We start from the raw sequence: 23,204 nt of genomic DNA, 5'->3' as shown, positions 1-23,204 counted from the left end.
AAAAATCCTTTACATTGCATTGCTAGATAACATCAAAAAAATGCCAAACATTAATACAAAAAAAAAGGAACTAAAAATCTACTAATAAACAACAACTTCTACACCATTAATGAATACCTGGAATTTTGCTCAAATCTGTAGGTCTTTCATAACTCTCTAAACAAAAATTTATAATTATCAAACCATTCCTACATAAAACTAAACTTCTTTTATCCCTGTATGTATCTAATTATGCACCTAACTTTTGTGCCATATATTACTATGTCTATTTAGCTAAAGTATTGGTATTTAATAGTTTTAGTAAAATCAACCAAGGTATTTCACTAGCTTTTATTTTATCTGTATGTACAGATATAATTTTATAACCTAATTAAGCAAAATAATGTTTTTGTTATAAAGATGTGTTGATACTATGGGGACAGGATACAAATAGTGGTATATGGAATAAACTGTCCTCACTAATATCTGCACATGCATATATTTCGACAATTATCATACATGTGCACACAGTACAAGGTATAAGAACAGATTGAATTAATATGGTGGCTCAGATGAGCGACCTTAGTCCCAAAGATTTATGTTGTCTATGGTCACTATGACCTATCGATGCCACAATATGAATGATAAGATTTTTGTACATAATACAGATATGTAATATTTTATACTGTTTTGTACTTTGACAAGTCCAATATCATGAATGTGATAATATGGGTGCTACATAAATAAATAAATAAACAATTGTCCAGGGCTACCAACACAAATTTAAAAATTTCCCTTTTTTCTGACTCCTGTCTGTATACTTGTCAGTCACAAATTGATGTGGAATCTCATAGAGTTATGTTCATTTGCCTAAAGTTCCATTTTCTCAACATAGGCACTATCCAGGAAATTTGACAGTAGGCATACATTACATGGAAGTCTGATGAATAACTGTACCTTACACAAAAGTCTGATGAATAACCAAAATCTGACTTCTCACTGAACTGAAACTTGTCTATTACTTCTTTACAAGACAGACCTTGACTAGTCCATTTGACTGATCCATGACGAGAATGGTCATTCATTGACCTGCAGGTCAATATACATTCCAAGGAACTCACCCAAAATACTTCATTCTGTGATGAGCGATATACTGTATAAAACGATAAACCTCTACATAAGATTTTTTAAGGGACCATGAATTCTGAACAGTGTATGGAGGAAGACACTATAAGGAGGAAGACCTCCAGTTGATAATTATAGAAGTCGAGTCAAATTTTGCTGAGGACATACTACAGAAAACCAGTGAATGGTAAAAATTAAAAAAAGAATTAACTCCAAATAATTACTTTAATAATGAACTTGTAAAATACAACTTCGGTCAAACAGTTGCTAAAAACTGTGAACTAGCACAACTAGAACATCACGTACTTAGGACTTTTTGTAGTAGTTAAGCAAACTTGTTTGCTTCAGGTTTCTTCTAGAGTGTATAAGAACCATTTCTTGCTCCAAATGAGAAAGTTGTGCTATTGTTGTGTCCTCAAGTTTATGGGCCACCATGAACCTCCTGAATGTTTCATATCCTTCAGCTGCCTTTGTATACCAGGTCTCAGGTTCATCTTCCAACTAACTATCACTTTTATTTTCACTTCCATTTTCCATTTTTAATTCAAATAAACGACTTCACAAAAAATGACTCTTTCCTCTTCCATTTTCAAGTGTTATTCCATCTAGTTTGCGTGTACAGATTTGCGCCAGGAATATCCCATGTGTATTGAGTAATTGGTCGATGTGAACCAATCTACAGTCCAAATGTGTACACTTGAGATGCATCTCAGGTGTATCATGTAATAGGGGCACAGTATTAAACACACTGTACAGGTGTTCAGCATTTTCTTATGCGGGGAAAAGAAAAAGCAAAGTAGCACCAATGAGACAAGTGACAAGTATGATGTGGTCACATCTCTTGTGACTCAGACATTGACACTGATGTGTGACTCATACTGAGCACAGAATTTCGGAGCCATACAGATCTACAAAATGGAAAATGAAGCATCTACACCAGTGTCTTAAATGCTATGAATAGGGAAATAATTGGTTAGGGTTCCAGAAATATGAACATTACATTGAGGTGGTCATTATATAGAAGAAACATACTAGAGGAAACTTTAGCAATGTGCGTATGGGCTTCTGGCTGTGACCGGAAAAGGTGGATGTAAGGTAGAGGAAAAGTGTATATGTATTACCTACATAAAGCAATATGTGAAAAATAAATAATATATACACCTGGTGGCTATAGAAGAATCATACTTCGAATAGAGTTGCAGTCCTATTCTTTTGACTGAATAGTAGAAAATTTTGCTCACTGATGGATGTTGTAACTCTCTGTTGAATCATAAGTAAGCAGACTTGTGGTTACACATTATTACCAGACTATCTCTTCAAATCTACTTACAATAAGTTAAACTGCCAGATGATGCTGTGGCTCTGTATGACCAAGTTGGCTGCCTGAGCTATTTCATTCTCACTCACTAGCACTAATGGCTGTTCTACTTTCAAACATATCATGTACAGATGAATTAAGCATATTGCAGTGCTACCAGCATGCATGTATATTGTATTTTGTGCAACACTGGCTTGGTAACAACCTAATGAATTTGGGTGGAGACTGACGTATGTTATTTCAGGCTATGCCTATATTTGAAATACCTCTGTAAGTTATAAAAAAAGTAATGTAATTTGTTTATTTTCCACTGGATTTTTTTTGTTAATCTTTTATTCTTTTGACCATCACCAAGTTATCCTAGTATTCATCCACTTGGACACTTGTTCTGATTTTCTTCTGATTATTATTACTGGTATTATATCTTGTGAATATTTTATTAACAGGTATTATACGAACAATGAACTTTGCTGACAATGGAAGACATTTAGCCAATCAGGATTACCTGATTTGTGTCAGGCAGGAATCAGGTATGGTACAATTATTGTCATCATCATTTCAAAAGCAAGATCCGAGAATTGGTTGTTTATGCAGTGGCATTTTATTTGGCAGGTATGTGCTCCATAGCCTATGAGCCATGTGATGAGAACTCATTCAGGATTGGGCCACCAGAAAACCAGGCAGGTAATTTCTTTTATCATAAGATAGTAATAATAAACAGAAATGAAGTGTTCTATTCATCATTTTCTTTTGTTCTTTTTTATTTTCATTTTGAACAAGGAACATTTTTCTGTCTGGCTCTTAAATCCTGTACCAAGTAGCAGAACTATATACATATATATATTTCAAGGAAATGAATAGAAATTTTGTCAGCAGTACAAATGATTAGATAGAGAATAAAACACCCTGCTTACTTGAGTCACAGTTAATTCGAGGCAAATTAGCATAATTAAATTGTACAATATTGTCACAGAAAATCACATTGTTTAATCTGACATCATCCTCTCACCAGTTCCTCATACACTTGATCTGTACTTAAAAGTGTCATCCTAATGGCAGCACACAGGTGGACAGTAAATTATTGGCGTTTGAAAATATTGCTTCTGTAGGTATTTAAACTAAAGAACTTGCAGAAGCTCTCTTAATTTCTTGTTAATAATTCACCATGCAAACAGGTCAGATGTTCATTTAAGTTGTGCAAATTGTGGCAGTCTTAGCACTGTATCTATTCCACAAAAATGTAGACTTGGGCCAGATGATCGGAACTACAACAATCCTGCATCACTGAAAACGATTTTTTATTAACCAAGAATCAGAAATATTAGAAAATAATAACATTTTTGGAGAATGAAGATATATTGTAAGAAAATCAACATAGACTCTGTAAGCACCTTCTGTCCGTAGGAATCAGAGTGTAGTAGACAACTGCATTCAGGTTGATTCCATGTTTCTTGACTTCCACGGGGCATCTGATACTTTTCCACACTGTTGCACAGTGAACAAAACATGAACTTAGAAATGTAAAGGTAATTTTTTGGAGTTCCCCAAGGGAGTGTTGCAGAACTGTTACTGTTTGCAGTGTACACAAATGATCTAGTGAATAAATTCAGAAACATCATGAGGCTATGTGCAGATGATGCTGTTGAATAGAGGAAGGGTTGCATCAGATTTCAGTGGTAAAATGCAAGAATATATGTGAAGGATTGCTAATTAGTGCAGTGACTGCCAGTGGACCCTGAATGTAAATAAATGTAATGTGTGTCAATAAGCCAAAAGGTCCATTACTGTCCAGTTATTCCATTGGCAATAAACCATTGGAAACAGTATGACTCATAAAATACCTCTGAGTACTAAGCCAGAATGAACTAAAATGGAAAGGACACATATAAATAATTATGAAAAGTGCAGATTCCAACCTGAGATTCATTGGAAGAATGTTAAAACGAAATTCATTTGTGAAAAAAGTAGCTTGAAAAACATTTTTTGGACTTATTCTCGAGTAATGCAATCACTCTGGTGCTCTCAGGAAGCGAATTAATAGAAGATCTAGAAGAGAACCATCAAAACATTTTTTAACATTTTGTCATGGGTAGTTTTAGTACAGGAGCAGCCAACATTTCGGTTCACAAGCCATGCCCAGAGAATGAATGCCAAGGCCCTCAGCCTCAATTCACATTTCCCCCACCACAATACCATGCTATCTTAATACAAGGAGGTGGAAGAGGGGGAAACTGCGAATGTGCCACATTTAAATTGCATACTACTTGATTCTGAATTTATATTTCTCACTAACAAAACATATTTTCAATAATATTCAACTACTTTTTGCACACTAAAGACACAATATAATTTTTGTCTGCTACAAACTGCTGGCATACAAACAGACACAGACAATTTCACAGAGTTTTGCACTCAAGTTGTCACATAATCATAACTTACTTAGTTTCATGATCAAAAAAGGCCTTTAACACAAATATGCCAATTGAAATATTGTAGCACTTTTGCAGCCTTATTATGAAGACTTGTACTCTACCCGAGGAAAGCAATGTCGATGTCCTGGGCAGTTTTCATGTCACAAGATCTGCCATTAAAACTGGAATTACCTTGCAGATCAATCAGCTACATCTGCACATGCACAGGAGCCATTTCAACTGGAATGGCAAAGGGTTTCCAAAAAAGCTCAGGAGCAGATGTAATGTTGATAGCGTCCCCAAAATCTTTATAAAACTATCCTTGTAATTGTTTCAAGGCAACAATGAATTCTTCAGACCTTGTGTTTTCTTCAGGTGACTCAGTTTAGGGAACTAGACTGTCTTTATCAAAATGTGTGCCTTCTACAATGTGATTTTCTTTTAAAATTCATCCCCCATCAATCAAAGAGAAGGTACCTTGCAGTTTCTTACTGTGGGCAGCATGCAGTCCAGTTAAAATGTGAAGTCTGCATTTCATTATGGATGTTCTAATTTTCGTTCCTGCACTCCTTTTTCCTTCATAAATTCAACAATAGTGAGTGTTAAATAAAAAAAAAATCATCTCTGATGTACCTCTTGACTTAACCAAAATACTTTGTATTAATATATGAAGTCTCCAACTCTTTGTTGAGTTCAGTTGAAACCTGTTCCAACTGTCAATAGAATAATGTGTGCAATAATTTGTATCACCAATTTCTTCACGTGCTCCAGGCCTACAAATTTAGCACAAAGTGCTTTTTAATGTACAAAACACTGAATACTGTCTGTCAATCATTGTAATTTTTTCCTATTTCCTTGTCAACTAAATCTTTAAATTCTTTCTGTGTGGTAAGGTAATGCCATTTCATAGCAGATATGCAATGCCAGTCACTTATGTAAATTGGGAACTCTCATCCATCTCTTCTTGCATTCTCACTTATTTTAAAAGATTGTGATGAAAGATTGGTGAACTGCCTCTTGTTGTGCAAATTGTCACTGGATCTGTGACTGTCCCTCATACCATAAACAAATATTGAAGATTAAAAGGTGCTGACAGAACTGTTCTGCTGAACTCCGAGAGTTGTGACGACCAAAGAATGCTGCACTGCAATGCTAAATGAAATGTCACACTGTTCCAGGTACTTCCAAGAAGGACCGAGCAAAGCCATGTTTGGGCCCTGGCTTGCCCATGGCCTGCACATGCTGCATGCGTGAAGTTTGCCATGCCATGGCCAGCCCTGATTTATTAAGTGTGATAGTGTTATGGAGATGCTCAACAAATTCCAATGGAATATGCTACAAGAGAGACATTGTGCATTATGAAATGGTTTACTGTTAAAATTGTGAAAGCATGTGTTCTGAGAAGTCAGGGCAACATAATGCTTCCTCTCACATCTATGTCCATACTCTGGAAATCACTGTGGAGGGCGCATGGCACAGGGTACTCACTTATGGAGTATGGCAAGAATAACTTTAAATGCTTCTGTGTGTGCTGTATCTAATCTAATCTCGTTCTCATGATTGTGCATCATCAAGCTAGGAATATATTACCACTCCCTTTATAATATATTCCTAGATTGATGATGTAAGGCTAGAAATTAAACATTTTCTAAGCATGCTTCCTTGGGGTAGTTTGTGTATTTCTTCAACTATCTGCCACTTCAGTTTCTTCAGCATCTTCATGACACTCTCCTGTGGGTCAAAGAAACCTGTGATCATTCCTGCTATATATGGTCAATAGCCTCAGTTAGTCCTATTTGGAAAGAATCGTGCTCAGTTGAGCAGTATTTGAAACTGATCTATAAGCAATCTCCTAAGTAGACTGATTTCCCCAGCATTCTACCACCTGCTTGTCCTATGCCTGGTCCTGTGTGAGCATTCCATTTCCTGTCTCTACAAACCTTTGCACATAGGTATGAGTTTACCAATTTGATTTGTAGCTTCTTGATACTGTAGTCATAGGACATTAAATTTTTACATTTTGTGAAGCACACAGTTTTAAATTTCTGAACATTTAAAGCAAGATTCTAATCTTTACATCACTCTGACAACTTAACAATATATGGCTGAATATTTGTGTTACTTTTTTCAGACAAAACTTCATTATAGATAATAGCATCAGCTGTGAAAAGTCTGAGGTTGCTATTTATATCATCTACAAGGGCATTAATGTACAACATGAGCAGCAAAGGTGTTGATCCATGACTTTCAGGGTGTGATGCGAGAAAAGTGAGAGTCGGGTTTCACATGACTGATGTTTTCAGAATTCATTTTGGTTGGCTTGGAGAAGGTCATTCTGTTGGAGAGACCTCATTATGTTTGAGCTCAGAATATGTTCTAAGATTCTACAGCAAATGGATGTTGGATGGTAGTTTTGTGAATGACGTAATAATATCTGTACCACTCATCTTTCCAGTAGTGCAATACACCAGGATTTTCATTTATAATGGAACATTTGAAAATCAAATTCAGTGTTTTTGCTTTTGCTTTGCTACCCTCAGTTTCAGTGCCTATCTCATCCATTAGTTTCTAGATACTTGCTTTGGTATCACAAATAGCCTTTAAACTTGACCAGAATTTCTTTGGGTTTTTTGAGAGATCTTTCAATAATATTCTACAACAATGGCCACTGAGGGCTTCAGGCACTGCTTTCTTGACAGCCAAATGAATTTCATTCAGCATCTCTCTATGATTTGTTTTGCACCAAGTGTGCAGTAGTCTCTGTTCCTTTAGAAGTTTCTTTATAGTGACTGTATACCAAAGAGAGCCCCTCCCACCTGCAACTGTTTTTCTAGGTACTTATCAATCAAGTTCATCACCAACTATTCTTCTGAACTTGAGCCACAGTTCTGCTAACTGCTCTTTTCCAGAGCTAAATCTTTCTGGTTCCCTATTAAGATGAGATACTGCTGCCTCTTTTTCTTTATCTACATCTTGCAAAATGACCATTATGTGCAAATTAAATAAATTAGAGCTCATACAGAGGTTTACTGATATTGACATTCATTCTTCCCATCCCCAGTTTGTGAATGGAACTGGGAAGGTAGTGGTACCAGAGGTACTCCCTCCCACATTCCATTAGGAGGCTTGCTGAGTAAAGATGTGGAAAATTAAACTTATCATAATCTTCTGTACACTATTAGGGTGACCACATGTACAGAAATGTCACAAGTAATAAATATAATGTTACATGAGTATTGCATACAAGAATGTAGCCAGGATTTGATCAAAAAAGAGGGGGGGAGGGGGAGGGATGGCATGGTCTGATTTGTTAAAGAGGACCTTAAAAAACTCATTTTCTTCATTTATTTTGAAAATTTCCATAAAGTATGAGAAACCATTTTATTCGACAATGATCTTGGAGTTTTCACCAAGGGGAGATATGATCTCATTACTTAGGACTGCTATATTTGGCAAACCACTAACAAGCATTCAATCTCCAATCTTCCTTCACCCTCCCAGGTCATTTTACACTCTTCTTCTTTCAGTCTGGATTTGAGTTGAGGAAGTTATCAGAAATGTTTGAGTGCAAATATTTTACAACACTACGATTTTTACCAACAGGGCTTTTGAAATAAAGAGAGTTCTGTTTGACAGGGGATCTAGAACAATTTTTGGTAGCAAAAATGCAAAGGATTTTGAGTTATTCAACCTTACATTTTCCCAAATTTCCTCATTTAAGTATGTATCTCTCACTTCTTGCAGTGTACAAAAGATCATTTTCTGCATTAAAGAATATCGCAACATACAAACATGTGTGCCTAAACGAGGAGAATCTAGATTATTATTTATTTATTATATGGCTTTTAGTGCCAGGACTCTCTGAAGAGATGCTCAGCTTACCTTTGATGCAGTACTTTACATTTAAGCAAAGGGTTGGATCTTTAATGGAACTGAAATCTGTTGAGAAAGAAAGGTATTTGGAAGGAACTGGTTGTGGCCTATAGTAAGTGACCAACCATAGCATTTGCTAAACTGAAAACCATTTTCAGTCCACTTTGCCTCCTGAATCGAAAGGTTGGTAGCTCAGTAGTTCAACATGCAGAGTTACCCCAAGTCGGTGGAGAATTTGGAAAAACTGGTTGTTGTACATTGTTTTAAAATAAAATAAAATGCACCACAACAAAAGATTGAATTCCGACGTTGCATGTTCTTTCTTTAATTGTGCATGTTTAGTTATTTGGTAGGGCATGAATGGATGCATATTTTAAGATTTAATTGTGCATGGACTTTCTGGCTTCAATTATTATAGTATTACAATAGTGTATGTTGATTTTGCATGAAAGGGGGAGAGATGAATGCAGGGCACAGTCAGCTTTGATGTATTCAATCAGCCCACTGAAAAAATCTTTTAGAAATGAATGAACTATATAATTTACTACCATCAAATACTCCTTTCTATCTCCACAAACCCATCCTCATCATTCTGTATCAGAACTGTTTTTCATAATTGAGTACCATCTGGATAATCAGACTGGGTGATGTTTTGTCATTTGGGCTACTAATGATAGAATATTTAGTAACTATTTTAAAGAAATACACCCATAACCTTTTGTGTGATATTTTTGTTGATAAACATGATTTTTGGGCAACACAGACAAATCCAAGTGTATTTGTATGCACTAATTTTAATGTAATGTTATTTGTAATGATATTTACCACTTCAGTGCCTTGTGAAATACTGAAATATTGCAATCCTAAAGTTCTTCCAGGCTCCAAATAACAACTCCAGTGCTGCTGTATATACATAGATAGACAGCTAGGTAATTAAGCTCTTACAGTGGTGTGTACACATTTTTTAACGTACCATAACACTAGCAGGTGAATCAAAATCTGTTTTCCTTTTCTTTCTTGTTGCAAGCCTATCCGTAATTAGAAACTACCACAACAGCACACAGCACAAAAACAATAAATGATAGTACTTACTTTAAATTTAATAGCAAATAAGACCTGAACTGATTAACAAAACAACAACTGAGCTCAAGCAAAGCCAACAATTGTCTTTGCTAAAATAGGTATGGGTGATGGCCAGCAGTGCTACAGATGTATGGACAGTTTAAATCTATCATTGACCTTGCTGACTATTGATAGTGCATATCCCATTTTTGTTGTATGATTGAAAATCAAAATATCTTTCAGTTTCACTCCACAGCAACTTGGTCATATGTAATTTCATTTAGATGATTTTTGGTGTGGGGGGGGACTCCAGATCTCTGGACTCATCTTGTTACTTATAGTAGCCACAAGGCTGAACAATACTCATCATATGGTTTCCTTATAAAGAAAGCGTAACTGTTTTCTGTGATGGTGTGACTTGCAACTTAATGCATTGTGTTAATATTTATTTTATTTCCTTGTAACTGCTTTAATTCCTTCTAGTTGCTTTCAAACATGCCTCTTATGCATCTGTCCTGAAACCTAATTTAGAAGCAGATACAGGCATAGAAGATTCAAACCAGTGTATGGGATATCAGGGTGCACTGACATATTTAATCTCTTCATCCATCATTACATAATGAAATAATGAGTAGGCAGCCATTAACATATAGGAGGCAGGCAACCTACTAACTCATAAACAAATTTTTAACGCATTTTGTCAAATTTTCTGTGCTTGTGGGTTATATGAAAAGAGACCGACTTGTGCCAATGGTTGTACTGGTACATTTAAGGTGCACAACTGTGGAATTAAAAGTTCTATTAATGAGTAACATGAGTTTGTAACTGAAGAGAAGCCTGTTTCTAACAAGAGTATCACATTAATTTTTAATTTGTGGAGACATACCTCTGGATGTAGTTTTTTGAGTCATCTGTCTCCTGACTGGTTCGATTTGGCCCACCACAAACTCCTCTACAATACCAACCTCTTCATTTTAGGACAGCACTTGCATCCTATATCATTAATTATTTGCTAGATATATTCCAATCTCTGTCTTCCCTTACAGCTTTTACCTTCGACACTTCCCTTAGTAACATGGAGTTTATTCCCTGATGCCTCAACACATATTCTATTGTCATGTCCCTTCTTCTTGTCAGTATTTTCCATGTTTTTCTTGCTTTGTCCGTTCTGTGCAGAACCTCCTAATTCCTTATCTCAGTAGTCCATTTGATATTCAACACTCTTCTGTAGCACCATATCTCAAACACTTCAATTCTCTACATTTCTAGTTTTCCTGCTGTCCATGATACACCACCATACAATGCTATATTCCAAATGCACATTCTCAGAAATTTCACTCTCAAATTAAGGCTTATCTTTTTTATCAGTAGACTTCTCTTGGCCTGGAATGCCACCTTTTCCTGTTTTAGTGCGATTTTTATATTCTTGCTTCATCCACCATGGGTTGTTTTTCTTCCATCGTACCAGAATTCTTGAACTACATCTTATTTGTGACCACCAGATTTGATATTCAGTTTCGCACTATTTCTGCTATGTCTCATTACTTTTGTCTTTTTCTGGTGTACTCTCAATCCATATTCCATACTCAATACCCAGTTCATTCCACTCAACAGTTTGTGTAATTCTTATTTACTTTCTCTGAGAATAGTGATGTCACCAGCGAATCTGATCATTGATATTCTTTCACCCCGAATTTCAATCTCATTCTTGAACCTTTCTTTTATTTCAGTTATTTCTTCTTCTGTATATAGATTAAACAATAAAAGACTCCATCTGTGTCTTACATCATTTTTAATCCTAGCACTTCATTCTCTGTCTTAAGATCTTGTCGGTCCCCCTTGACTCTTGTACATATTATGTACTTCCCATCTTTCACTGTAGCTTACTCCTATTTTTCTCAGAATTTTGAACATCTAGCACCATATTTTACATTGTTAAGCAATTTTGCTAGACTGAGAAATTGTATGAATGTATCTTGATTTTTCTTCAGTCTTGCATCCATTATCAAGTCTAAAGTAAGAATTACCTGTCTGGTGATACCTTTTCTAAAGGCAAACTGATCATCATCTAACAGATCCTCAATTTTCTTTTCTGTTCTTATGTATATTGTTCTTGTCAGCAGCTTGGATGTGTGAGATGTTAAGCTTACTGTGGGATAGTTTTTGCACCTATCTGCCCTGATATCTTCAGAATTTTGTGGATGATATTTTTCTGGAAGTCTGATAGTATGTCACCAGTCTCATAAATTATACAAACACTTGAATAGGCCATTACCTCAATGATTTAAGAAATTCTGATGGAATGTTATCTATCCCCTCTGCTTTATTTGATCTCAAGTCTTCCAGAACTCTTTTAAGTTCTGACTGGATCTCCTATGTCTTCCTTATTGACTCCTGTTCCTTCTTCTATGAAGTCATCAGACAAGCCCTCTCCTTCATAGGGCCTCTAATGATCTCTTTCCACCTATCTGCTCTTTCCTCTGTGTTCAATAGTGGAATTTCCATTGCACTCTTAATGTTACCAGCCTTGATTTTCATTTAATTGAAGAATTTTGTATATTCTGAGTAAGTTCTTCAGTCATTTGTTTTTTGATTTCTTTCCATTTTTGTTGCAGCCATTTCACCTTGGCTCTCCTGCACTTCCTATGTATTTCATTCCTGAGTGATTTATGTTGCTGTAATCATGCATTTCCCTGGACATTTTTGCACACTCTCCTTTCATTAATCAAGTATTGAAAACATCCAGTCATTCCAGTATATACAAAAGGTGAGACAGATAACTTAAATAAATAGCTACAGACCCATCACAATTTCCTCCTGCATTTCAAGCATATTAGAAAAAGTTATGTATGAAAAACTTATGAAATTTGTAAATAAAAACAATACCCTATATAATGAACAACGTGGATTCAGAAATTAGAGGTCAGCGATAACTGCTATTTATATTTAGTGCAGCAACTGCATATTAAGCCTGATGTATAGGAGACTGGAATCAATAGGAGTATTTATTGATATTTCAAAAGCTTTTGACATGATTGACCATAAGATTCTGCCATCAAAACTTGAACAATATGGTATTCGAGATCTGTCCAGCAATCAGTTCCTTCCCGAGCATTTGTAAGCAAGCAGTGTGCATCAAGCACACAAATATCTGCATAAAAACTATATCTGAACACTTATCAGACTATAAACAAATTAGATATGGTGTACCCCAAGGATCAGTAAGGGGACCCCTTTTATTCTTTCTTTATATAAAGGATCTCAGCCTAAATGTGGATACACAGAAAACAGTCATATTTGCATGTGACATCACAATTTTACTAAAAGGAGACAGCAGTGAATAGCTACAGCAATCAGTAAACATTGTCACAAAACAGATTAGCAGCTGGGCAGAGAATAATCAGCTTGTAATAAATAGTAAAAAAACCATTGTACTAAAATTCCAGAGTGAAGGACATTTTTATGCTATTGGTCTCTATCAACAATGAACTGGTTGGTAATGGTACTGAAACCAAATTCTTAGGACCTTGGCTGCAGAGCATTGTAAAATTGAATAATCATATTTAATACCTAAATGCAGACCTGTGCAAGACATGTCACCTCCTTTGCTAACCAAAATCATGCTGTAGTGACAAAACAGTAGTGAATGCATTCCATGCATTCTTACCTTAAGTATGGAGTCACTTTCTGGGGAAACTCTAAAACAGCTAATAGCCCTTTCAAACTACAAAAAAGGGCCATTAGAAACTTGTTTGGATGCAAACCTAGAGACTCTTAAACAATACCTGGCATTCCCCCATTACCATGTGTATACATTATGGAAACCATTATATTCTTTAAAATAAGTGTAATAGGTAAGGACTGAAAACTGCAAAACAATTCTGATATACATGGTCACTTTACCAGACAAAACAAACATTTACATGTAACCCATATCACCACACCTATGTCCCAAAAAGGTACTTTCCACATGGAAATTGAACTTTATGACAAATTTCCTGAAAACATAAAAGCTATTACTGGAAAATCTCTAAAGTCATATTTACAGCACCATGCTTGTATTCCATTGATGAATATTTAAATTTATGAAGAGTGTTTTCTAAATACTTTATGTATAAAGTGTATTATTGTAATCTTAAATAAGTAAGCCTAGAAATGACTTTCATAAGTATACTTATAACTTGACTTGTCCAGTGGCTTGTACAAAAGATGCTTTTGTAGACAAGAGGGAACAATAAGTACAATAAAACTGAAGTATTTCTTCTGCTTTGCTAGGTTTCTTCAAAGTTACTTTCCTTGTACCTATGTGTGACAGTCCAACATCTGTGATTGCCATTTTTAAAGATGTACACTCCTCTTCAACTGAACTGCCTACTGTGATACTCCTTACTGCAGTATCCACATCCTTAGTGAACTTAAAACATATCTCATCATTCTTCAGTAACCCACTTTTTTCCACACTGATTCTTCTGTAGAAACTTTAGGCTACTCTTCATTAGTACTAAATTATGATCTGAGTCTGTATCTGCTCTTGGATATGCCTTACAGTCCAGTGTCTGATTAGTCCAGTGTCTGATTTCAGAATCTCTGTCTGACCTTGATGTATCCAACTAGAATCTTCCTGTATCTCCAGATCTTTTCAAAGTATACCTCCTCCTCTAGTGATTCTTGAACAGAATATTTGCTGTTATCATCTAAAATTAATTGCAAAACTCAATTTGTCTTTCACCTCTTTTCTTCCTATTATGCAGCCCATGTTCTCCCATAACCCTTTCTTCTATTCCTCCCCTACTGCATTCTGTTCCCCATGACATTAGATTTTCATCTCCCATTACATACTGAATAACCTGTTCAGTATCTCGTATACTGTACTTTCTCCATATCTTCATCTTCTGTTTGTGATGTTGGAATGTATACCTGAACTATCATTGTTTGTGTTGGTTTTCTGTTGAACCCAATGAGGAGAATCACAACACTGAATGGTTCACAGTAGCTCGCTCTTGGAAAAATCTTATCCCTGAACTTTTCAGAAAACCTCATTCCCTGGCCTACTTTTCTATAATGATTCCTACTCTTGTTGTACCATTTTCTGCTACTGTTGATATTTCCCTAAATTTGTCTGACCACAAAACATAATATTCTCTCCATTTCACTTTACTGACCCCAACTTCACCCAGATTGAGCCTCTGCATTTCCATTTTCAGAGTTTTTAGCTATCCTACCACATTCAACCTTATGATATTCCTTGCTCTTATTCATAGAATGTTATTCCTTTGTTGATTATTCCATTTCTTTCTCATGGTCACTTCCCCTTGGCAGTACACTCCCAGAGACCTGAATGGGGGTCTAACATGGAATCTTTTGCCAGTGAAGAGATCATCACAAAACTTTTTTCAATTACAGGCTGCATGTCTTATTATGTGTCTTTAATGCATTGTTTTCAATTGCCTTTTACATCCTCATGCTATTTATCATTGCCGATTCTTCTGGCTTTTTGGTGCAGTTTCTGACCCCAGTGGCGAGAGCATGCCCTGAAACTCTGTCCACTCCTCTATCCTCTTTGACAAGGCTGTTGGCAGAGTGATGGTGGCCACTTATGCCAGATGCCTTTGGCCACCATTACTGATGATTGTTATTCCTAATTTTAGCAGCAGCTGGGTTCAAACTTGGGATTCAAGACATTTGGTTACTAGTCAAAGACACTACCCCTAGACAATGGGTGTATATTATCTGACTAATGCATAACTCCCTGCAGACTATATGAAAATACTTTTGTCATACTATACTATGAAATTTTTGTGCTAATTTACCAAAATAAAATTATCAGCCATGAAAATAACGTCCTTTTTTCATCTCAATTCATAACATTTTTCAGATGAAGGCTCTGGAGGTGGGGATACAAGAGAATGTGATGATCGCATTGTGATGCCATGTGATTCAGAAGACTTCATTATGGTGAGTCTTATTTCAAACAGTTCATAAATGTATTGTAATTTTATTGTTCACTGTCAACTTGGCTGAAAATTTTGGAACTGGATTGTTATATCTTGTATTAGATTCCTGATCTTGTGATTCAGTTGAAACTGATTTTTGTTCAGCTTTATTGTGATATGAGAAATTTGGATGTTCAATGGAAAATGGAAATAAAACATCAAAACACTTTAAATTGACATATTATCTCAAAGGCACGGCCCTAGTATGCAATATCTGAAAATCACATGTATCACATCTCGCGTTATTTTTAGTTATGTGGTTGATTAGCACTAGAATGTGTACAACAACACTGCTTCAGAGAAGTCTTGTGCTTTAGTACTACTTTGTTGAATTGCAGGTCTCTTTTGCTGCCTATATTCAGGATTCAAAAAAATGAACTCGGTGGCTACTTTTACGCTTCATGACCATTACACAATGTTTGAATTGTGTAACTTACACTTGATTTTACTAACATGAAAGTTAATAAATGTGTAGTTTGCTCACTGTACCTGTACAAATAACATTCAGATGGTAGGTGAATTCATTCTACACATGATAATTCATCTGTTTTGCTCTCACACTTCTACCACAATGATAACTGATTTCACTCAATTGCAGGATATCTTTGGATTAATAATAGTCACAGGGCAATGAGTTAGTTTCAGTTGCTGTATACAGGACCCATAAGTCACTAATACAAGTGGATGTGATATGAAGCCTGACAGATGCATGAAGATTTGAGAAGAAAGATCTTTGCTGGATTCCAAGAGATAACACTATGCAACAAAATATTTTTTTCGCTGCTACTGGATTGAAGATATGTTCCTTATAGTAATTCATATGTGCTGAATACAGAACTGCAGTCAGATTTGCTCTGGCATATCAGGAAAAAATATTACGCACATGTAAAGGTTATGAAGGATAATACTATTAACTAAGTTGAACTGCGAATGTGAGAAATTTTAGGGAAATTAATGCGTGTGCTTTGAGATGAAAACATTAAATATAATAATTAAGAAGTGAATTATAAATGTTTATTCCACTCTGAAATGAGTCAGAGACCCTTAGTTACACTAAGATTGATAATTGATTGGTTTAAAAGTGCGTAGAACTTCTTGCTTTCTGCCTGTGAACATCTTCTGTGCCTCACTGCAATAACCAACAGTAATTCCCCATCATGTTTGGATTTAAGTGGCCTTAATATCTTGCTTCCATTGTGACATCTCCTGGTGTAATTTTTCGCTGTGCTTGTCACTCATGGCTCCAATATTTGATGGAAAGTAGGTGAGATGTGAATCTGAGAAAATGCATCTTTAGTGACATTCAGCAACTGAGGTGCTGGAAGGCTGTTAGCAAGTTGTCCACAATTTCTGCATAGTTGTCTGCTCTGTGGTTCCCAAGAGAGTTGTGCATGACAAGGACAAATGTGTCCCAAGCTGCTGGTTCTCATTCCGTGAGTTCCAATCTGAATTGTGGATCTTGAATCAACTGTCATATTCCTGGTCCAACAAAGATTCCTGCTTTCAATTTTACGTCAGTTTTCATCTTTTAGGCACTGAAAACCACGATTTGTGTTATCTATCACTGCAACAAACTGTTTCATAAGTCTCAGTTCGTTGTGGAGTGGAGGTAGGTAAATATTATTATGATCCACAAGAGTTATATGTTGCACGTTGTGCTGTCCAGCTACAGGTAAATTTCAGGGTTGACAGTTTTTCACTGTGTAGTGAGTCTTGTCATCGTGACTATTACATAGGCAAAGAAAGCACATGTACTTTGTATACCCAGTCCGCATTCCTAACAGAAGAGCTACAATCTTCAAATCACTGCTAACATTTCAGTTGTGCTCAGATTACTTAATCAGTATCAAGAGAGTCTTCATTGTTTTGTAGGTTTCCTTCATTCCCATGATGTGAGCAATAGGAATTGATGGTTTCTGGTTGCCATTGTGTAGTAGTGCAGCTTTGAGAGTGCTTGAGCCAGAGTCAATAAAAAGTCTCCACTCTTCTGCAACATATATGTTATCTAGTTCCTTTATGAGTCCTGTCGGGTCATGACGGAAAGAAACACCATGTTCAACAACATAGTATGCTGCGAATTTCATGTGGCAATCTCTAAAATACATAACAGTAGTTCCCTCACAAGTAAGTTCCACTCCTTCAGTCTGAAAATCAGGAATTCAGAGTTTTCTTTGAACAGGGACAAATTGTGAACCAGGTCATCCAGTTCAATTTGGCTGATCAAATGTCGCTTTTTAATGATATTGTTGGGATCATTAATGTATTATATAGCTTCAGCATCACTGTCATTACCCTCAGTATCACTTTCTTCATTGTTAATTGCATCAGATGAAGCAGGAATTGGCACTGGTTAATCTGTACCATGGGCAACAAGCTTTAGAACAGATTGACAATCTGGATACATGATTTTTGACTTGTTCATCTTGCTGCACCCGGATATGTTGGTCAAGCAGAAATAGCAATCTGAGTGGTGTTCTCTCTGCTCCCGCCAAAACATAGGAACAGCAAAAGGCATTCAATTTCACTTGTCGTTTAACCACTGGGTTAGTCAAGAGTAACAGACTTTGCAGCAGGGATGGGGAGCCTAGCGTTTTGTTTGATCTCTGACTTCACATCTGAAGTAATGTTTGTAAGCTGCACGTAGCTTTCTGGACGTGTTCTTGCCCTGATCAGATGTTGTTTTGTCACAAATGTAGCTAAAGCAGTCCGGACAATTCAAACAACTGCACCTGTTCAATTTTCGTTTATTGAATCACCACACACTGAATTACGGAATGTCTTATTCGAACTCACTTAAATACATATTACTGCAACTGTTGATTAACAAAACACGGGACCACACTAGCATGAACTATTCTCTAGTCAACTCCAAATCAGGCTGATGGACTAACAGGAGAAATTGCATGGGAGCTAACCTCATAAAACTAATTGAAACCTGTGTGCATGCTGTAGCTTGCAGACAAGTTAGAAATTGTCATGGACTAATTAGATTGCCCAAGAGTGCCTGTTTGTTTGTACCACTGCACATGTATCTTTGCAGTGACACATAAAGTACAGTAACCCTGTGAATATACACACATACACAAACTCTATCACACTTACATAACAATCACATTATTTTCACCCAGTAGCAAATTCATTGTTGCATAGTGTAAGAAAAGACTAAGATGATGATCTGCCATATTCAGCCTTAAGATTATTGATAAAAAAAATTTAACCTCTGAAATTGTTCAAGTCAGCCATTTTAGATGGTTCTAGTGTCCACATTTGCAGATGCCAATAGTGAATTGTAGATCCATATGACCTTGCTCTATCAAATTGAGATATTAATGATCCTTTATAGTTTGTAATTGTGTCTGTCTGTTTCTTCTGAAATGAGCTTCTGCTTACCTATTGCTAGACACATAATTTAGAATTAATCTGCAGTTTGATTTACTTATAAGGCATGTACAGCACCTTGGTAATTTGCTACAGGAACCAAAGCCATGATTGTAATAGTCTTCATAAATGTTTTCTAGTACACTGTCATCAGTGTCTTCTAATACCCTGGGCCTTGACTTCTTGGGTGGCAATAGTCCATACTCACTTTGATTGGACTGTTCCTGTTACTTTGGAGATGAGTGTCATGTACTGATTGAACACATGCCTTCAGACTCAGGTTCTTCCTGTTCTTCAAAATCGGTATATATATACAGCATAACATAATATATTTATGTGTTATTCCTATTATATTTCTGAATACAGATAGCTTGTTAGTGGTCATGCCCACACGGAATGCTGCATATTGGTTTCAGCAACAGAGTAGATCACACAGCTGCGTTTAGAAGTAGCCCTGCCTATTATGAGATAGAAGGTGCCTATGACAGGCTGGAGTAGGTGGTACTGGACAAATGTATGGGGCAGAGCTTGCATTTACTGTACGTCTGTTGCAGGGGTATCAACCATGGGAGAAGGAATTGGGAGCAAGGATGTAACAGGAGTAGATAGGAAGTTGTGTAGGTTGGGTGGGTTGCAGAATACCACTGTGGGAGAGGGAGGAAGGATAATAATTCCCCATTTCAGGGTGTGGCAAGAGGTAGTTAAAATCCTAGCAGAGAATGTGGTTCAGTTGCTCCAATCTGGGTAATATTGAGTTATGAAATAGGAGTTCTTGTATGGAAAGACAGTGGGTATATGGGGCATAGTGGATGAATGGGGAGACAAGGCATGGGAGATCTTTTTCTGGACAAGAAGTGGAAGGTAATGTTGGTCTGTGATGACCTTGCATACATAAAGAGTGTGTGTATGTGTGTGTGTGTGTTAGACTGTTAGTGACTACAGCTGCAATGACCATGGTAATGTATGACCTCCTTCCTTTGTCACCACATCCAACTATATTGTCACTCAGAATTGCTTCCCCTTTCAAGGTATTGACTACAGAAATCCATGGCGCAGCAGTGGGCACTCATCTGACACCAGCCTTTGCCAACCTAAAAGGGGTCATATAGAGGAATCCTTCCTAAGCAACCAGAATTCCAAACCCTTCATCTGGTTCAGATTCATCATTGACAACTTAATGATTGGGACTGACAAGCACTGCCAAACTGCAGACAGCTGGTCCACCTAGTTGCTGAGCATGCCGTGAAGAACTATGTGTTTGATTTCAGTGACTGCTTCACAGATTGTGCCATCTGCATTTCTTCCAGCAACACAAGATTTTCTGAATTTCACAGACGAGAACTCTAACTGCAATGTAACCCTACTGCCCTCAACCTTTGCTAGTCCTTATCCCCCACCTGCCTTTCTCCCCTGCTTCTACTCCAGTCCTACACATGGCTTCTGTCCCAAAAGAATACCTGCATAGTCCTTTCCCTTTACTGTTTCTCTCCTTTTCCCATCCATCCTCCCACCTCCCCACATTTCTCTATGACCACTAACTGCCCTAGCAAAGATTGGTCAGGTCCTAGTGCTTTGGGACAACATTGGCCGTGTCTGCATGTGTGTGCGTGTGTGTGTGTGTGTGTGTGTGTGTGTGTGTGTGTGTGTGGTCGCTTGCGCGCGCACGCATGTGTGAATCTTTGAATATTTATGTTTTGTTTACTATCTAACAACCTTTTTTCAATGTGCCTGCCCACTATTTGACACCGTATCTGTGTGCTGAGTAGCAGTTTATTCTTTCCATATTGTTGTAATTCATATTCATATTTATTTATCAACCATTGACCATGTACATGTAATGGTTTTTGTCAGGTATGTACATGTAACAGATAAATATATTTAGATACATTCATAAGTGGCAAACATACATTATGTAAAACACAGTAAACAATATTAATAAATGGGTTAACAGAATGAAAATATATGTCACAATATACTACATATACCAGTATACTCTTTACCACTGAAACACTTAAACTTTCCATTAGCCATTAATTCCACTACATTAAAAAAAAAATAAAACTTGCAAAGAAATTATACATGATACTTAAACAGTGCATAAGTGTCAGCTGTTGGCAGTGCCTTTCTTGCAGGTCTGACACTAGTATGGTGCCTGATATTTTCATTGGGAAAACAAGTGCTCCAAAAAGAATATAACACAGTTTTAATACCCATCTTCACTCATTGATAACTGTAGAACAGCTTTATTGTCTAAGAGTAGTGTTTTTGTTAATTTCATGAATGAGAATATTGATTGTTGTATACTAGTGACTTGTCAGTACATTAATTTTTCACATTGCTGTTAACTGCTATCTTAGTTGCATTTCATTTAAATAATCTTTCATTGTAAAATCACTTTTGTAAGAAGATATGCTTCAATAGTTTTTTAAAGCAGTCTTTACTGTCTTGAGGTAATTTATGATTCAATTTTAATCCCTAGATATTCAATATTATTTTGAGTTCTCACTTCATGTTTTCTTTCTAGGTGTAGGCATTTACTATTTCTTGTGTTGTGTTTGTGTATAGAGTAGTTTGTGGTATAGTGATACATATTTTTTCCTGAATTGCTCTAATGTTTGGAAAATACATTCACTAGTGACAGTGAAGATCTCTAGCTCTTTAAAAAATTCATGGCACTAAATCCACTTATTCTTCTTCATTATTACACTAAGAGTTCTCTTTTGAAATTTGAAAATTTTTCAGAGGTTCTGTTTGCTAGAGTCCCAGAAAATTATATCATGTCTTTTGACTGAGTGAACATATGCATATGAAGTTATTTTTAGGCCATTACTATTACACACTGATGCTAATACCCTTAAATCGTCGCATGCAGATGATATTCTTTTTGCTGTATTTGTGATATGTTCTCTCCTCTTCATTAGCTTCACTATATACAGCTCTAAAAATTTTATGTCAATTACACAGCTTATGGAGTCACTTTTAAATTAATTTGGTATTGTTGTTATTTTTGTTTATATAGAAATACATGCTGTTTGGTTTCTTTACATTAAGGGTTACTTCATTCTCCTCTGGCCATTTACATACATCTTTTAGCATACCATGAGCTTTGCACAGTAGTAGCCCTGCTGTTTCCAGCAAACAAAATTTCATCTCCCTGCAAGTTATTAATATTGATGTGTAATAGAATCTGATTCAGTATACTCTCCTGTGGAACTGCGATGTTGGCAATGTTATGTTTAGAATCAGAAAGATGTTTTAATGTACAATTGAGATTTCTTCTGGTATGTTAAATTTGTGCTCTGTGTACTCTTCCCATGAGATATAACTGAACTACCTGTTTACCACTCTTCTTATTCCTGGCATCTTTAGTTTTTGGAGGAGTACTTTGTGATCTACTTTGTTGAATGCTTTGGACAGATCTAAAAAAATTCTGCTACACAATCATCTCCATCCAGGTCCTCCATTATGATTTTGGAAAATTCTGCTACTGTTGCTTTTGTATCACTGCCCTGCATGAACCCAAATTGTGATTTATTAGAAAGTTATATTTATTAAAGTAGCAGGCAAGTCTGTGTTTCATCATAATTTCTATTATTGTTGAACATAAACTGTCCAAATTGCTTTGATTTTAATGTCAAAATTTCATGGGACATTGTCATTTTTGGCTTTCTTTGCTGCTAGCAACACATTCGTGTATATTCTTTAGTATTTTTGAGAGCAATTGGAACCTATAGGTCTTTTTATTTGGAGGATTTCATAATCCCCTTGGCAACCAATTATTATTTTCTTTAAAACTTCAATGAAACATAAGAATAACTCATCAGAACCAAATGATAAAAGTGATCATTACAATGACTTTTGTATGTATATTGCATAGCTAAAGACACCTGTAAATTGTCATTACTTTGAATCTACAGATTATTATTATTAAACTAAAATTTAGCTTTTGTTTTTAAAACACCTCTAAAATTAAAGTTTTTATAAGTTGCTGTGCTCTGGGCAAGGAGGGCTTTGCTATTGTTCAGAATCTTTGCAATAATAGAGAACAGTTTTTATAGATGTTGG

General features: G+C 36.2%; 1 protein-coding gene across 1 annotated transcript in view; it reads left to right on the top strand.

Moving 5' to 3' along the window:
- LOC126148472 (uncharacterized) overlaps positions 1 to 23,204 on the top strand; it is a 222,676-nt gene that overhangs the window by 181,326 nt on the left and 18,146 nt on the right. The window contains exons 8-10 of the mRNA XM_049915759.1: positions 2,869 to 2,952; positions 3,035 to 3,106; positions 15,644 to 15,723. Coding sequence (XP_049771716.1) covers positions 2,869 to 2,952; positions 3,035 to 3,106; positions 15,644 to 15,723 — 236 coding nt within the window. The remainder of the gene's footprint in view (positions 1 to 2,868; positions 2,953 to 3,034; positions 3,107 to 15,643; positions 15,724 to 23,204) is intronic.

Source organism: Schistocerca cancellata, chromosome 2 (assembly GCF_023864275.1).
Source record: "Schistocerca cancellata isolate TAMUIC-IGC-003103 chromosome 2, iqSchCanc2.1, whole genome shotgun sequence".
In the NCBI taxonomy this organism is placed as follows: Eukaryota; Metazoa; Arthropoda; class Insecta; order Orthoptera; family Acrididae; genus Schistocerca; species Schistocerca cancellata.
Note: the sequence above shows the minus strand (reverse complement) of the source record. Positions and strands in the feature narration are given on the sequence as shown.